Consider the following 12,580-nt stretch of genomic DNA (forward strand, 5'->3'; position numbering starts at 1 on the left):
GATTCTTTGAATTAGCCGAGAAACATCTTTGTAAAAAGTGTCAGTAGCTCCACAATTGTAGATAAATATTAATAAATTAGAGAGATGAATGCCCTGAATGCCATTCGTTCTCTCCTACCTGCATGTCTTTGTTGTACTGGTCCATCTGAGCCAGCTTGGCAGCCGTTTCTCTCTCCAGAGCTTCCAGCTGGTCTCTCAGTTTCATGCATGTCCCTCTTTTATCTGTGACTCTCATCTTTAGGTTGGACGTGGTTGAAGCTACAAGAAGGTCAAAAACACACAATTTCACAGTCAGAGAACATTAGGAAAACTCTTAGCATCTTTCCAGGCAGAGGTCAATACTTTTGTTGTGGTTGTTTTTAAAAATCACATTTCACTCTACTAAGCAGCTACAGACTGTTTGACATTAATCTGAGTTCAGATCAGTGGTATGTGTGACCAGCCCTCAGTACTAACCAGGCAGGTTATTCAGAGACATATTCTGGAGTTTTTCTGCCAGTCGTTTCTTCTCTGGAGTCAGCTGAGACAACTTCCTCTGAAAATCCTGACCACATGCAAACACAAACAATTAAATGAATTAAATACATTTAACATCAAATAGATGTTTTCTGATAATTTGATATCTAAAAGTATCCTATTCGTCTTATACTTTTCTATCAGATTAGATAAATTAGAGAGAAAGGTACAGATAAATTGGAGAAATTAGAGATTATATATATATATATATATAAAATATATATATATATATATATATTTAGATAAATTAGAGAAATATAGATAAATTCAAAAGAAAAAGAAATGAGAATTTAAAGTGACAGATAAGTTAGAGAGAAAGATGAAGATAAATTGGTATATAATCTACTAAACCTGGGTTCTGAACTATGAGTATTAAGTATAAAAGAATGAATAAGTAACATTTCACACAACTTTCCAAACATCGTTATTGAATGTATTAACATATAATTTATTTGACCAAACACAAGAACAGATCAAACCTCTATCTGTCTTTGCAGTGTGTTCAGATCCTGCTGCCGTGTGTCTTTCTTCTGATCTAGAAGATCGAACTCTGACCTCTGGAGTTTCTTGTTGTTCTGAATGTCCCGCAGTCGGTCAGAAATCTGACGCTGTTTGTTACCCTGAAAACAAAGAGTCGAGACAAACTTCCAACTTTGCATGCATCTGGTCGGAAAAGGAAAACAAGGTGTCTTTTGAGGACTCACCACTGCTTCCAGCTCCATCTCCAGATTCCTCTTCTTGGCCTTCAGCTTGATGATCTCATCCTGCTCCTGCTCCTTCTTCATCTTTAGCTCGCCGCGCTTCCTCCTCTCAAGCTCCTCCTTCCTCTGTCGCTCGAGCTCCCGCTGCGCCGCCTGAAGTCACCAGAGGTCAACAGGGTTTGCACAGTAACATTCAAGCACTTTTCAAGCATTTTCAAGGTAAATTCTTAAATTTTTCCAGCATCAGACTGAAAATAAAAATACAAAAATACAGCTTCAATTCATTATTATATGTTGTCATTCATAAGCGTTTATAATTTTTGATAGCATTCACATGTAATCTTATGTTTTGATACATGAACAGTTTAAAGTCTGCTTCAAAACTGCTTAAAAATACAAAACCAAAACTGTGGATGGAACAGAAAAGTGCTCTCATTTTGCAAACATTTTAGATATTTACAACAAAAAGCTAATCAATATTTATTAATATTGACCAATATAAAATGCTCATATTGTGATGTTTTTTTAGCCAAACCATAGAAATAATAAATATTAATTACATTGAAACAATCCAAACAAGTTGTTTTAAGGTAAACAACTTTCCTGTTTACATTAAATTAAATGCGTAAACATATTACACAAAGAAAATTACAGCAAAAAAATAAACCTCTAAAAAATTTATTTTGTCCATGTGAAGTTTTCTGGCATAATTTGGATAATTCTAATTGACCTAAAACAAGAAAAATTTAGTCTGACTTGACTTCAGTGAGGAAAAAATATTGTCACTGTGTAAATGTTTTCCATATGTTTTCCATTTGTAACCAAATATTAGACTCCAAAACACCTAAAGTGGAAGTCGCTCAGCACTGAGTACGCCTCACCTCTTTTCTCTCTATCTCTCTCTGCCTCTCCTCCTCCCTCTGTCTCTCCAGTTCCCTCTGTCGCTCCAGCCTTTGCTCCTCTTCCTTCCTCCTTCGCTCCTCCGCCTCGCGGGCCTCCCTCTCCTTCCTCTCGCGCTCCTCCCGTTCTTTCTGAGCGCGCCTCTCCTGCTCCTTCCTCTCCGCCTCCAGCAGAGCCAGTCGTCTTTTCTCCAGCTCGGCATTCCCCTGCTCTATGTTGGCTTTGAACTTGTCCTCAAACGACACTAGAATGGAGAATGGAGTTTTCATGTTTATATTTTTAACTCATTGTCAATCTTGCTAATGACACAAAAAAAAAGATGCTATTGAATGAGAAATAATGAAAAACTAGAGACTGTGGGAGTACTGACGGTTAGTTTTGGGTTTCTGTGGCGGTTCTGCATCGAGGTCGTCAATCATCGCCGAATAGAGATTAGAGCTGGAGCCATTCATTGCACTCCTGTAACACAGATTAAAAATAAATGACTACAAAACATCCTTAAATTGGCAACTAGAGTCAGTGTTGTGCCAAAGTTATTCCAGGAATGTTTCCATGTTTTCTAAAGTATTTCCAGACACTCTCATTATACCTCTGTGAGGGCGGTACCAACTCGGTCGGCAGGGTGAGTGGCAGCGGTTGTCCGCTCTTTGCCATGTCGACAAGATGCATAGCCAGAACAAACTCCTCCGCGTTCAGCTTTCCATCCTTATTCACATCAGACAAGGTCCTGCAGTCGTAACAAATCAGCAATTGACATTTTCACACAACTGTAAAAAGCCGCATTTTCCAGCGAGAGTATCATTTCATAGCACAATGAAGTAATCTTCAATTACTATAAAAATGGTATTAACGTTAATTATAACTTACAAAAATTCTACTTGGTAATTTAATGTCTTGAAATTGGGCCCCTGTCTCTTTAAGAAACTCTCGATCTTTCCAACATCATCGCAGCATGGCTCCTTATTAACCCCTTAACAGTGATATTGAATATAAGTAGATCGTATATTGTCACAGTTCCACCTTGTGTTGGCTAATTGTTGCTGGCTAGTCTGAAGGAGCTGAGTGGAGGAATCGTAGGGGAATGATGCTCTGTGAGGCAAAAGCTTGTAGACTGCAACTCTGAGGAGGAGCGGCGTCTCGAAGGCGGGGCTTGGGCCACCCAGGCATTTTGCCCAGCAGAATGGTTGCGGTAGAGATCAAGGGATTTCTCAAACATGCATAATAAACTCAAAGCAACACTTTGATGAGGAAACAACATTATAACATGATGTAAAGTCAAAGTTACGCAATAAAAGGTGGCGAATTTAAAACATATGTCAAAACTAAGGAACATTTAATGTCCCATTTCCAATAAATGTTTGTAGACTTTTGGAAGTTTAAAAAGTCTAACTTGTGTTAGACTAAAGAATTATTGTGATTTGGTTTATATTTATATTTTATATATTATACATGATCTATCCAGCAAGTTGAGAAGAAAAACGTCAGGAGAAGAGGTTTTTAAGCATTATGATTTTTAAGCATTATGATATCTGACTGTGAAACAGCCTCTATATGGAGAAGCTGCTGGAATCATTCAACATTTTATATTTTATTTGAGAATTTTTATATACTTTCTTTGTGTTTTTAAGGTTTAATATTTTCTCTGGTGTTTATTAATTTGGATGTTGGATATTTCTTTTATTCTTATCTAATCTTTTATTTTCAGTAAACATTGTATTTTCTTCCTGTTTTTGTCTGCTATTTTTCATTTAATCTGTTGTTTTATCATATTCAGGGCTTTAAACTTTCCACAATCTTCAGCTGTTCTCATGATATTTTGTTCACCAACATTGTGTGAGGTTTTCTCATGTTTATACTGATATCAATTTACACCCAAAAGGACTCTGTTTACTAAACTGAGGAAAATATGTGGCCTGGATTGTTTTAGGGGTATTAGAGTAAAGGGTGCTTTTAACCAAGCCTTGTATAATTTTCATTCCACTTCATAATTATGAACTACTTAGTGTGTCTGTACCACATGTAATCTCATAAAATGCATTGAAATTTGTGATTTTAACCTGAAGAGTGTGAAACAGTTTAAGCTGCATGGATCATTTTGCAAAGACTGGATGTGAACAAGACAGAGTTAAGTTTTCTCTTTGATTGCAGACAAATGTTCTCACCAGATGGAGGCCAGTTGCGTCTGTGTCAGCATCGTAGTTGCCATGGCGCTTCTCACCTGTTGACCTGGAAACATGAATAAAAAAATGTCATGGTGGTTTGTGCAGCACAGATGGGCTGCTGATGAAGGATGAGTACACATGAGATCCAGAGCAGTAAGCGCCTGTTTGAACTAAATCACAAAAAAACAACAGTTTGACCTCAGATTTCTGTCAGATAAAATAAATAAAGACTATAAATGAATGTAACAACTTGGGTGGAGCAATGCAACAAAAGCCACTTATGTAACTTGTTTTACGCGTCTGACTGCATTGATCTGGAAAACATATGTAAACGTGGCTGGAGGAAAATAGTGAGAAAGTGTTTACATGTACTTTTGTCATTTCAATAAACCATTTGTTTTTATAGAAGCAGGTTTGGCGAGACCTTTGAAGAGAGACATTAAATGCTCACCATTTAGGTTGAGAAATCTGCCCTGTGTTTAAACACACCCATAAGTACAGCCACAACTTCCTGTGATAAAATAGCCAGTCATCACTCTTCAAGCAGATCCACGACTACAGTTTTCTAATGCTGCATTCACACCAGGATTCAGCCACCCAGCTGGCTGCCATGTTTTTGAGTTATAAAATGTTTAAAGTTGCCAGAAAATTTGATAGTTATACATTTTTGGAAGACTGGAAGATTATTACTTAAACATCAACTATGAAGTCTTAAAAACAGGCAATAATTTAAAAATAACCCTTTGATAAATTAACAATGTTAAGCCTGGTGGGGACACAATCAAAGCTGGATTGCCCGCCAGGCTTATGATGCACTGAGAGAAACCCTGTTTCACACCAAATGCGTTTTGAGCATCTGGTTTACATTCAAAGAATATGTGGAGGTGCGTCAAGGGAGCACTGCGGTTCGCACATCCGATGTCTCCAAAGCTAGATTGTGTCCAATCTCAACTTCCACTGCTTGTAGTTTTGCAATTTCCTACAAGATAAAACTATGGAGGATAAACTAATTGTTGCAGTTTGCTCTCGCCCTGTAATCTATGACCAATCAAGCTTGGAAGAGGATCAGCAAGGAAGTTGGAATGTTGAGTAAGTCCAGCGAAAACATTAAGTGTTAAATAAAAGTATTTATTTGGACGAAACATGCATGACGTTAGAAGAGTTTGAAGGACATGTATTGAAAGGAGTCCCCTCTCAACGCCACCTAGGGCAGTTTGATGCGTCTGACATCTCGAGAAAAATGTCAAGCGTCTAACTTCAAAGGGCAGATGCGTCGAACTTGAAGCATCAACACGCCATTTGTAAAATAAATACAGCAGTTTATCCCCACAAACACGTTCATTGTGAATGCAACATGACAGATGAAAAACCCTACACACCTGTAAGGTATCCAACCATCTGTGTATCCAAGATGTTGAAGTGCTGCCTGTACTTCAGTCTGGAGGGATGCGGCACAGCCCAGTCACTGGGAACAGCAGTCATGGGAGAGGAGGAGGAGATGAAAGACACCATAAGAAACTGAAAACAAACCACGTATCAGCCCCACATTTAGGTTTCTGTGCGTTTTACCTTCCAGATCCCAGATCCAGCAGAGAAGAGGAGAGTCCACCTGGAGAGGCATAGGAAGCTCCACCAAGAGGCAAGCCTAAACAACACACATTTATTCATTATCCACATTTATTAGGTTTATTTCATTAAATTCAAACACTTGGAAACTGGTATTAAAATGACAGCTCTTCTACTTTTTCTCTAGATATTTCAAACAGTGTAGTAAGATTATTAAGTTGAAAAGAAAAGATCTATATCTTTCTTAATAATCAATAAAAAGTTAATTATTGGCGTTACAGCATTTGCACCCTTGAGCAGCAGGTTTCCACTGATGTTTTGATCATTTATCTTTGGTTTTGAGCTCCAAGTCTTTGATAATCTGTAGCTCCCCTCCTTAAATCTATCAGGTGTGTGAACTGTAATACTAAACATTATCCCCACCAAGCCAAGCAAAAGAAAAACAGAGCGTTCTGATAACTACACATTTCATCATCAATGCACAAAGAAAGAAACTGTGGTTAATGTAGCAACAAATCACACACCAGTGTTCAAACCTCCAGCAAGCATTGGCTGGAGCATTCCCATGGTGCCGTTGGGCAGTCCTGCGTTCCCCACCGTGGGCATCAGAGGCCTGGTAGCGGTGGAGGCGATTAGTGGGTTCATCCCTGCTGACGTAGGAACCATCGGGCTGAGGCCGGTCATTGGTGTCAAAGGTGAGAGTCCAGGGGATGCCATGGAGAGAGGGGTCAACATGGCGAAGTTTGATCCTCCCATCATGGGCACAGAACCAAGACCTGCAGCAAACCATCAAACATTTACATCCAACAAGTCAAATACTTGGTGTGAGGGCTGAAACTGATCATAGTAATTGATTGATCTGGGGTTGGGCAGTGGCAAAGCACAACCAATGTATAGAGGCCATAATCCTCGAGGTGTTTGTTGGTTGCAATTTCGACTCCCAACATGGCCACATTTGGCGCATGTTTAAAAAAAAAAAAAAATTGGCTTTTTTCAAATTTAACTACTTAAATTTATTTACAAATTCAGTAAAATATTTAGTTTTTAAGTACTAACACTAGAAATTAGATCTATTTTTAAAAATAAGAAAATAGATATTTTATAATCAAAAATGAAGTAACATTTAGTGAATGATTAATCTTTTATAGCAAAAAATGCATTTGTAGCTAAAGAAATACTTCTAACGTGAAAAGTTCAGTTCTTCCTGCTTGACTTATCAATACAGTGTATACCTGATTGTATGGCTGATCTATTGATTATCTTTTAATTGACTAATTAAGAATGAAATACAGAAAGGTGCTTTATACAATTTTTTTTTTTTACAGATTTTGAACCAGGTGAAGCTAAAGTTCCCAGTAGATGAATTCTGGGTAAAACATATTTACCACACAGAAGGTTTTATTTTTTCTTAAATACAAAAGGTATGATATTTTTATACCGTTTCATCTTAATTATTGCTCTCAGCATGTTGATGTTTCAGGAAATGGCCTTTTTTGAGTCTATACACTCCAGTTAATAACTAATTGACCATTATTTCAATAACTGACGCATTACAGTTACTACGATTAGTCATTTCAGCTCTTCTTGATTTCCAAAACAAACTTTTAAATTTAAGAAATGCATTTTAAATGGTTAATCATCCATAGCGACGCCGTACCGTAGGCCGGGTTGGGCATGGCTGAGGCGGGAGCCGACACTGGAGGCTGCTTCATGATGATTGGCAGCGTTGATGGAAGCTGTGTGCCCTGAAGTTTGAGCTTTATGAGCTTCATAGCGATGGAAAACTCCAATCTGTCCATCTTCCCATCCCGATTCAAGTCAGCCAGAGCCCTGAGAGACAAAACAAAAAACAAAAAAAACACATCATAAGTTCAAACAACCGTGCCTCATGATTACAGCGCATTATCCAATTCTGCCTAGGGGCGTTAATATTAATGTTTTGTACCAAATCTCAGCCAGTACAGAGGGAGGGAGACCTGACTGGAGGAAGAACTTTCTTGCTTGTTCTCCTACAGGAAATAACAATAAAAACATCTTAAACTGGGAGAAATAATGATGGACATCAGGCATCAGAGTGTCTTAATGTGTGAACCTGAGATGATTCCCATCGACGGGGAGAGCGTGTCGAACTTCTGGTCATGTTTGTCCCTCTCCTCTGGGGAGATCGCCCAAACAGCAGAACCACCTGCAGTCACATACAATTTGAGGTGTCACAAATTTACATTTAATAAGTTTTAAATGATCAAACACGGCTGACAAGTCTAATAAAACAGGAGCATCATAATAGATCAGAATAGTGTTGAAAAGTTCATTTATTTGAGTTAAGAAAAAAGAAAAAAGGAAAACAAGAAAAAAAAGTAAAGAAAAATAAAAAACAATAGGAAAAAAAGTAAAGGAAAAATTTTTAAAAGAAAAAGGGAGAAAAAGGAAGAGAAAAAAACAGTAGAAGAAAGCGAAAAGAATTAGGGAGAACTAAAAACAGGGAAAAGGACAAAAAAAAGGAAAAAAAGAATGAAAGAAAAGCAAACAGACGGTGTTCACATGGGAGCACAGATAAGGAGGAACACAAAAGCCGACATCAGCGGTAGTGAAGAGTTGAGAATGTACTGATTATTGACAAACTGATAATGAAGCGCTCACAAGCCGATACCTTTAATTATTATTTACAGAAACAAGGTCGGCTATACAAGACTCAGTGGTTTAGTCGGAAAACAAACATTAGTTCAAGCTTAAATATGGCATCAAGAAAAAATACTTAAAGTAGAACTGAAAAATAAAAGAGCTGACAGTGCGTTGGCCTCAGCACAACTGCAGAACAATGTTCCTTTGCAAACCAACACACTCGCTCATTTACCCCTCCCTCCCTCCCTCACACACACACACACACACACACACACACACACACACACACACACACACACACACACACACACACACACACACCCCACACACACACACACACACACACACTGCAGAGGTCTTACCATTCATATTTGCAGGGGGGGACTCCCAATGGTGTCCTCAGCTACCGCTCATGGGCATCTGCAAAGCACAAAGTCACAGTCCATCAGTCAGAGTTGCAGCTGCGCCAGCAGCGCTGGGACCGAAGGCGAGCGAGGAGCGGCACACAGAGCGATTCTGATCAGTCAGCGGTCGTAAACAGGCTTCTCCTGCGCTCTTTAGGGAACATTGGCGGAGACCCAAACCGTTTAGATGCTTCACTATTCTCCACACAGAGAGAGAAACACCTCACAACCAAAATGGAAGAAATAATGATAATATACAGCTTTGTAAAAATTAATAAGCCACCTAAAATGATCAGTTCTCTGATTTTACTCTTTATAGGTTTATGTGTGAGTAAAGTGAACATTGTTTTTTTAATTCTATGAATTACTGATATGTCTCTGAAATTCCAAGCAAAAATTTTGTTTTTATTTACAGACACTGAGAAATGGTCAAAATAAGAAAAATGATGGAGCACATTCAGGCCTCAAATAATGAAAAGAAAACAGACGCTCTAATGTATCTGCACAGCTCAGCTTCCTGTCCGATACCAAACAGTGGTAAACATTTCCTCATTAAAAGTCAAAAAAGTTGATGTTCCCAGGCAAAAAAGCGATATTGAAGGAGCTACATTAACACACAGGGGGGAAGCAGATATTAAACACCAATAAATGATTTCAGCACTCAACTGCTGCACAAGTTATTTGCTAATTAGAGGAAAGATAATAAGGGTGAAAGTGAAGCCTGTGGTCCGGTTGTTACGCTAAACAAAAACAGAAAACAGCGAGGAGGGACCGGGACGCTGCCTGCCATCTGTCCCTTATCCGTCTTCACATCACTCCGGAGCCGATCCTTCTCTCATTGAGTCCAATAAAATGTCCTTCCATTCTTAACTTCATTCTTTTGTCCATTCAGCCTTTATTTTCATAGCAGAAATATACATCTTAATTTCTCAGTACATAAAATCTCTGTACATAACCTGGATGTTACAAAAACCTCCCCCACAAAGGAGTTTTACACCATTTGTAAAATAAATACAGCACAGTTTAGCCCCACAATATGCATTTGACTGAGAGATATGGTGCTCATGTTGTGTGTAAGAGGAGGTAAGAGGTTGTAACTGTATGCATCCCAACTATAAAACTACTGAATCAATACAGAGCTCATAAAGTGGACAACTGGCAGTCTGGCACTAATGGAAAACTGCAGTCAGTTTGTTAATGAACAGCAGACAAGCAGAACTGAAATTCCCTGAAAAGTCATTCATTTCTTTATTTTTATGTAAAATGGGACAATGTGCATCAATCAGTGTCAGGCAAACTGCAAACCTGGCAGATAAAGGATATAACAAGATGGAAAGATTACGTCATTTAGGCAATGCAATAATTCAAATGTGAAATAATTATGACATTCATCGATAAAGCTTTGGAGATAAATTGCTCCTAAAGCAAGCGACATTTTCATTGTTACTCCTAAATCAGGTCTTCTTCCCGATTCTTGAATATCTGCAACTCCATTTATAGACAATAGAAAGAACATTCTTCAGGACACAAACTTCAAGAAAGCCTTTAATAAACTGATGAAAAAAATAAAATAAAAAATTACAGGGTCAAATGTAGAGACTTGAGCTTGTTTTAATTTTCCATGTGATTAATTGATTTATTCCTAAATAGAAATTAAATCATGATGACCAGGGTTTTCTTCGTAAAACTCGTTAAGCCCGGTGGAAGGCATGCTAGGCCAATCATTCAGCGGCCTACCGTGTTTTTAAGTTAAAAAATGTTTTAAAATTGACAGAAAATTTTTAAATATCACTAGTGTTATTGAAAAATACTATTCACAATACCTAAATCTCAACTATAAAGTCCTAATAAAATGGAAATGAAAAGAAACCTTAAATAAATAAACAATGTTTATCCTGGTGGGGGAGCAAATAAAGCCTGGCAGCCTGGAGGGCAAGTACAGCCTGGGAAACCCTGATGACCTGATAATGACCTTGTGGTTAACAGATAATATTACATAACAACCAGTGTGCTCTTCTCCACTGTTTAATCATAACTACAATAAAATTAATAAGTTTTGGATTTTCTCCAACCAACTGCAGCATCCTACAGTTAAAAAGTCTCTCTGATATCAGGTAGCATGAGTCAGTGTGTGGGCAGAGCTACTAAATCAGCAAGAAGGTCAGGGCAACTAAGATGCTTTTTACTGCTTTATAGTCAAGATGTTCAAATACACATAGCATAAAACAAACTACAAGAGCAAGTATCCGTCAAATATGAGTCTGGAGCATTTTCTGTCTCGCCAGAGCTGAAGTAAACAGAGCTCTGAGGTTTCAGTATTTGTACTGATCAGTCTTGAGCTGTGCGATTGAGGAGCTGATGAGAATATTACACTGTAGGATCTTTAATGAATCACTAAGACTGTCTGCTTTGAGGTTTCGGGTTCTCCTGACAGCTGACTTCAGGAGCAGACGCAGCTTTGCAAACCTCATGCAAATACTTTTAGAAACCATCCTGCGCTTTTCCTCTGAGGTCTTGATCTGCTGAATGAGTCACTATTTGCATTATGATAAAGTCAGATGGAATCAGGGCAACGGTCAGCTACTGGAGCTCCACTTTCCATGAAAACCAGCATTCTCTATACACCAGCAGTGACGCATCGCTTTTTTTCTAATTACACTGAAAACAAACAGCACTGAAGAAAATGTTTATCAGCTGATGGCTACCAAACAGCAAAGCAATGAAGCAAAGCAGTGCAACCTATTCTGATGCAGACTACTAAAGAAATTATTATGTAAAATTACCAAAAGCAGAAATTGGACAGGGCTGCAGTTGAATACATCTGAATGGACTAAATTCTTGTTTACACTGATAAAATGTGTGTTTCTGCACCAGATCCATGTTTGCTTTCAAACACCTTCATTGTTGTACGTCTGGATTATACATGTAGTAAATGTAAGACTATGTCAGTGGATAAAGAGTGGGAATATATATATGGAAACATGTAAAAACAAACAAATGTCAAATGTGCTAAACCCTTTTTATATCTGAGGCTCTTAAACTAATCGGTACGCCGTAGCATGTACCACTGCAAATCCACTGTATGGCTGCTGAACACACCATACTCTGAATACAATTATTTTGTCACCAAACTCTCACTCACATTAACGATTGTTTGCCTATTTTCGAATCTCTGCGTCGCCCCACTGATCAAACCAGTTTCAGTAGTCCCATTACTTCTGTCATGGTTCGGCGCATAAATAGAAATATGGATCATGTTGACTCCTAACATGTCACTTATGAAATGGCTCTTGCACAGACATGCAGAGGTGGTGAAGCATTTAAGTATAGAGCACTTTCCACTCCCCAAAAGAACAATAAAAACCCAGATATTATCATCAAATATAATTGAGGTACTCAAATCATTCAAGGAATCGTTTTAGCTCTATAGCAAATACAATAACCAGCATTGACACTTTTTGATAGTTAGTTATCAAAAAGTGAGTCAGGTGAAATGTTTTGTTCTGTACCAAAAAAATAAAAAAGCAACAATTGTCTTGGAAATACTGAGATTTATTTTAATAAGGCCAAAGATTAAAACAACTGTTTAATGTTTATCTATTTATTGGCGAAATTTGACCCGCTGTAGCTTTTTGTGTGGCCTTCTACACTCCAAATTTCATCACTAAGTCCTTCCAGTTTTTCACACAAATTTCAAACTAAATCAAAT

The 12,580-nt window shown here is 38.0% G+C and overlaps 1 protein-coding gene across 1 annotated transcript in view; it reads right to left on the bottom strand.

Moving 5' to 3' along the window:
- Positions 1 to 12,580, bottom strand: part of itsn2b (intersectin 2b) — a 37,231-nt gene that overhangs the window by 19,899 nt on the left and 4,752 nt on the right. The window contains exons 2-16 of the mRNA XM_055036514.1: positions 8,830 to 8,887; positions 7,938 to 8,030; positions 7,791 to 7,854; positions 7,503 to 7,675; positions 6,370 to 6,621; positions 5,849 to 5,924; positions 5,659 to 5,744; positions 4,280 to 4,343; positions 2,707 to 2,844; positions 2,488 to 2,576; positions 2,099 to 2,361; positions 1,221 to 1,370; positions 996 to 1,136; positions 457 to 544; positions 119 to 258 (exon numbers count right to left, since the gene is read on the bottom strand). Of these exons, the coding sequence (XP_054892489.1) occupies positions 119 to 258; positions 457 to 544; positions 996 to 1,136; positions 1,221 to 1,370; positions 2,099 to 2,361; positions 2,488 to 2,576; positions 2,707 to 2,844; positions 4,280 to 4,343; positions 5,659 to 5,744; positions 5,849 to 5,924; positions 6,370 to 6,621; positions 7,503 to 7,675; positions 7,791 to 7,854; positions 7,938 to 8,030; positions 8,830 to 8,836 (1,824 nt within the window). The 5' untranslated portion in view covers positions 8,837 to 8,887. The remainder of the gene's footprint in view (positions 1 to 118; positions 259 to 456; positions 545 to 995; positions 1,137 to 1,220; positions 1,371 to 2,098; positions 2,362 to 2,487; positions 2,577 to 2,706; positions 2,845 to 4,279; positions 4,344 to 5,658; positions 5,745 to 5,848; positions 5,925 to 6,369; positions 6,622 to 7,502; positions 7,676 to 7,790; positions 7,855 to 7,937; positions 8,031 to 8,829; positions 8,888 to 12,580) is intronic.

Source organism: Poeciliopsis prolifica, unplaced genomic scaffold (assembly GCF_027474105.1).
Source record: "Poeciliopsis prolifica strain line A6 unplaced genomic scaffold, Auburn_PproV2 SCAFFOLD011, whole genome shotgun sequence".
NCBI lineage: Eukaryota > Metazoa > Chordata > Actinopteri > Cyprinodontiformes > Poeciliidae > Poeciliopsis > Poeciliopsis prolifica.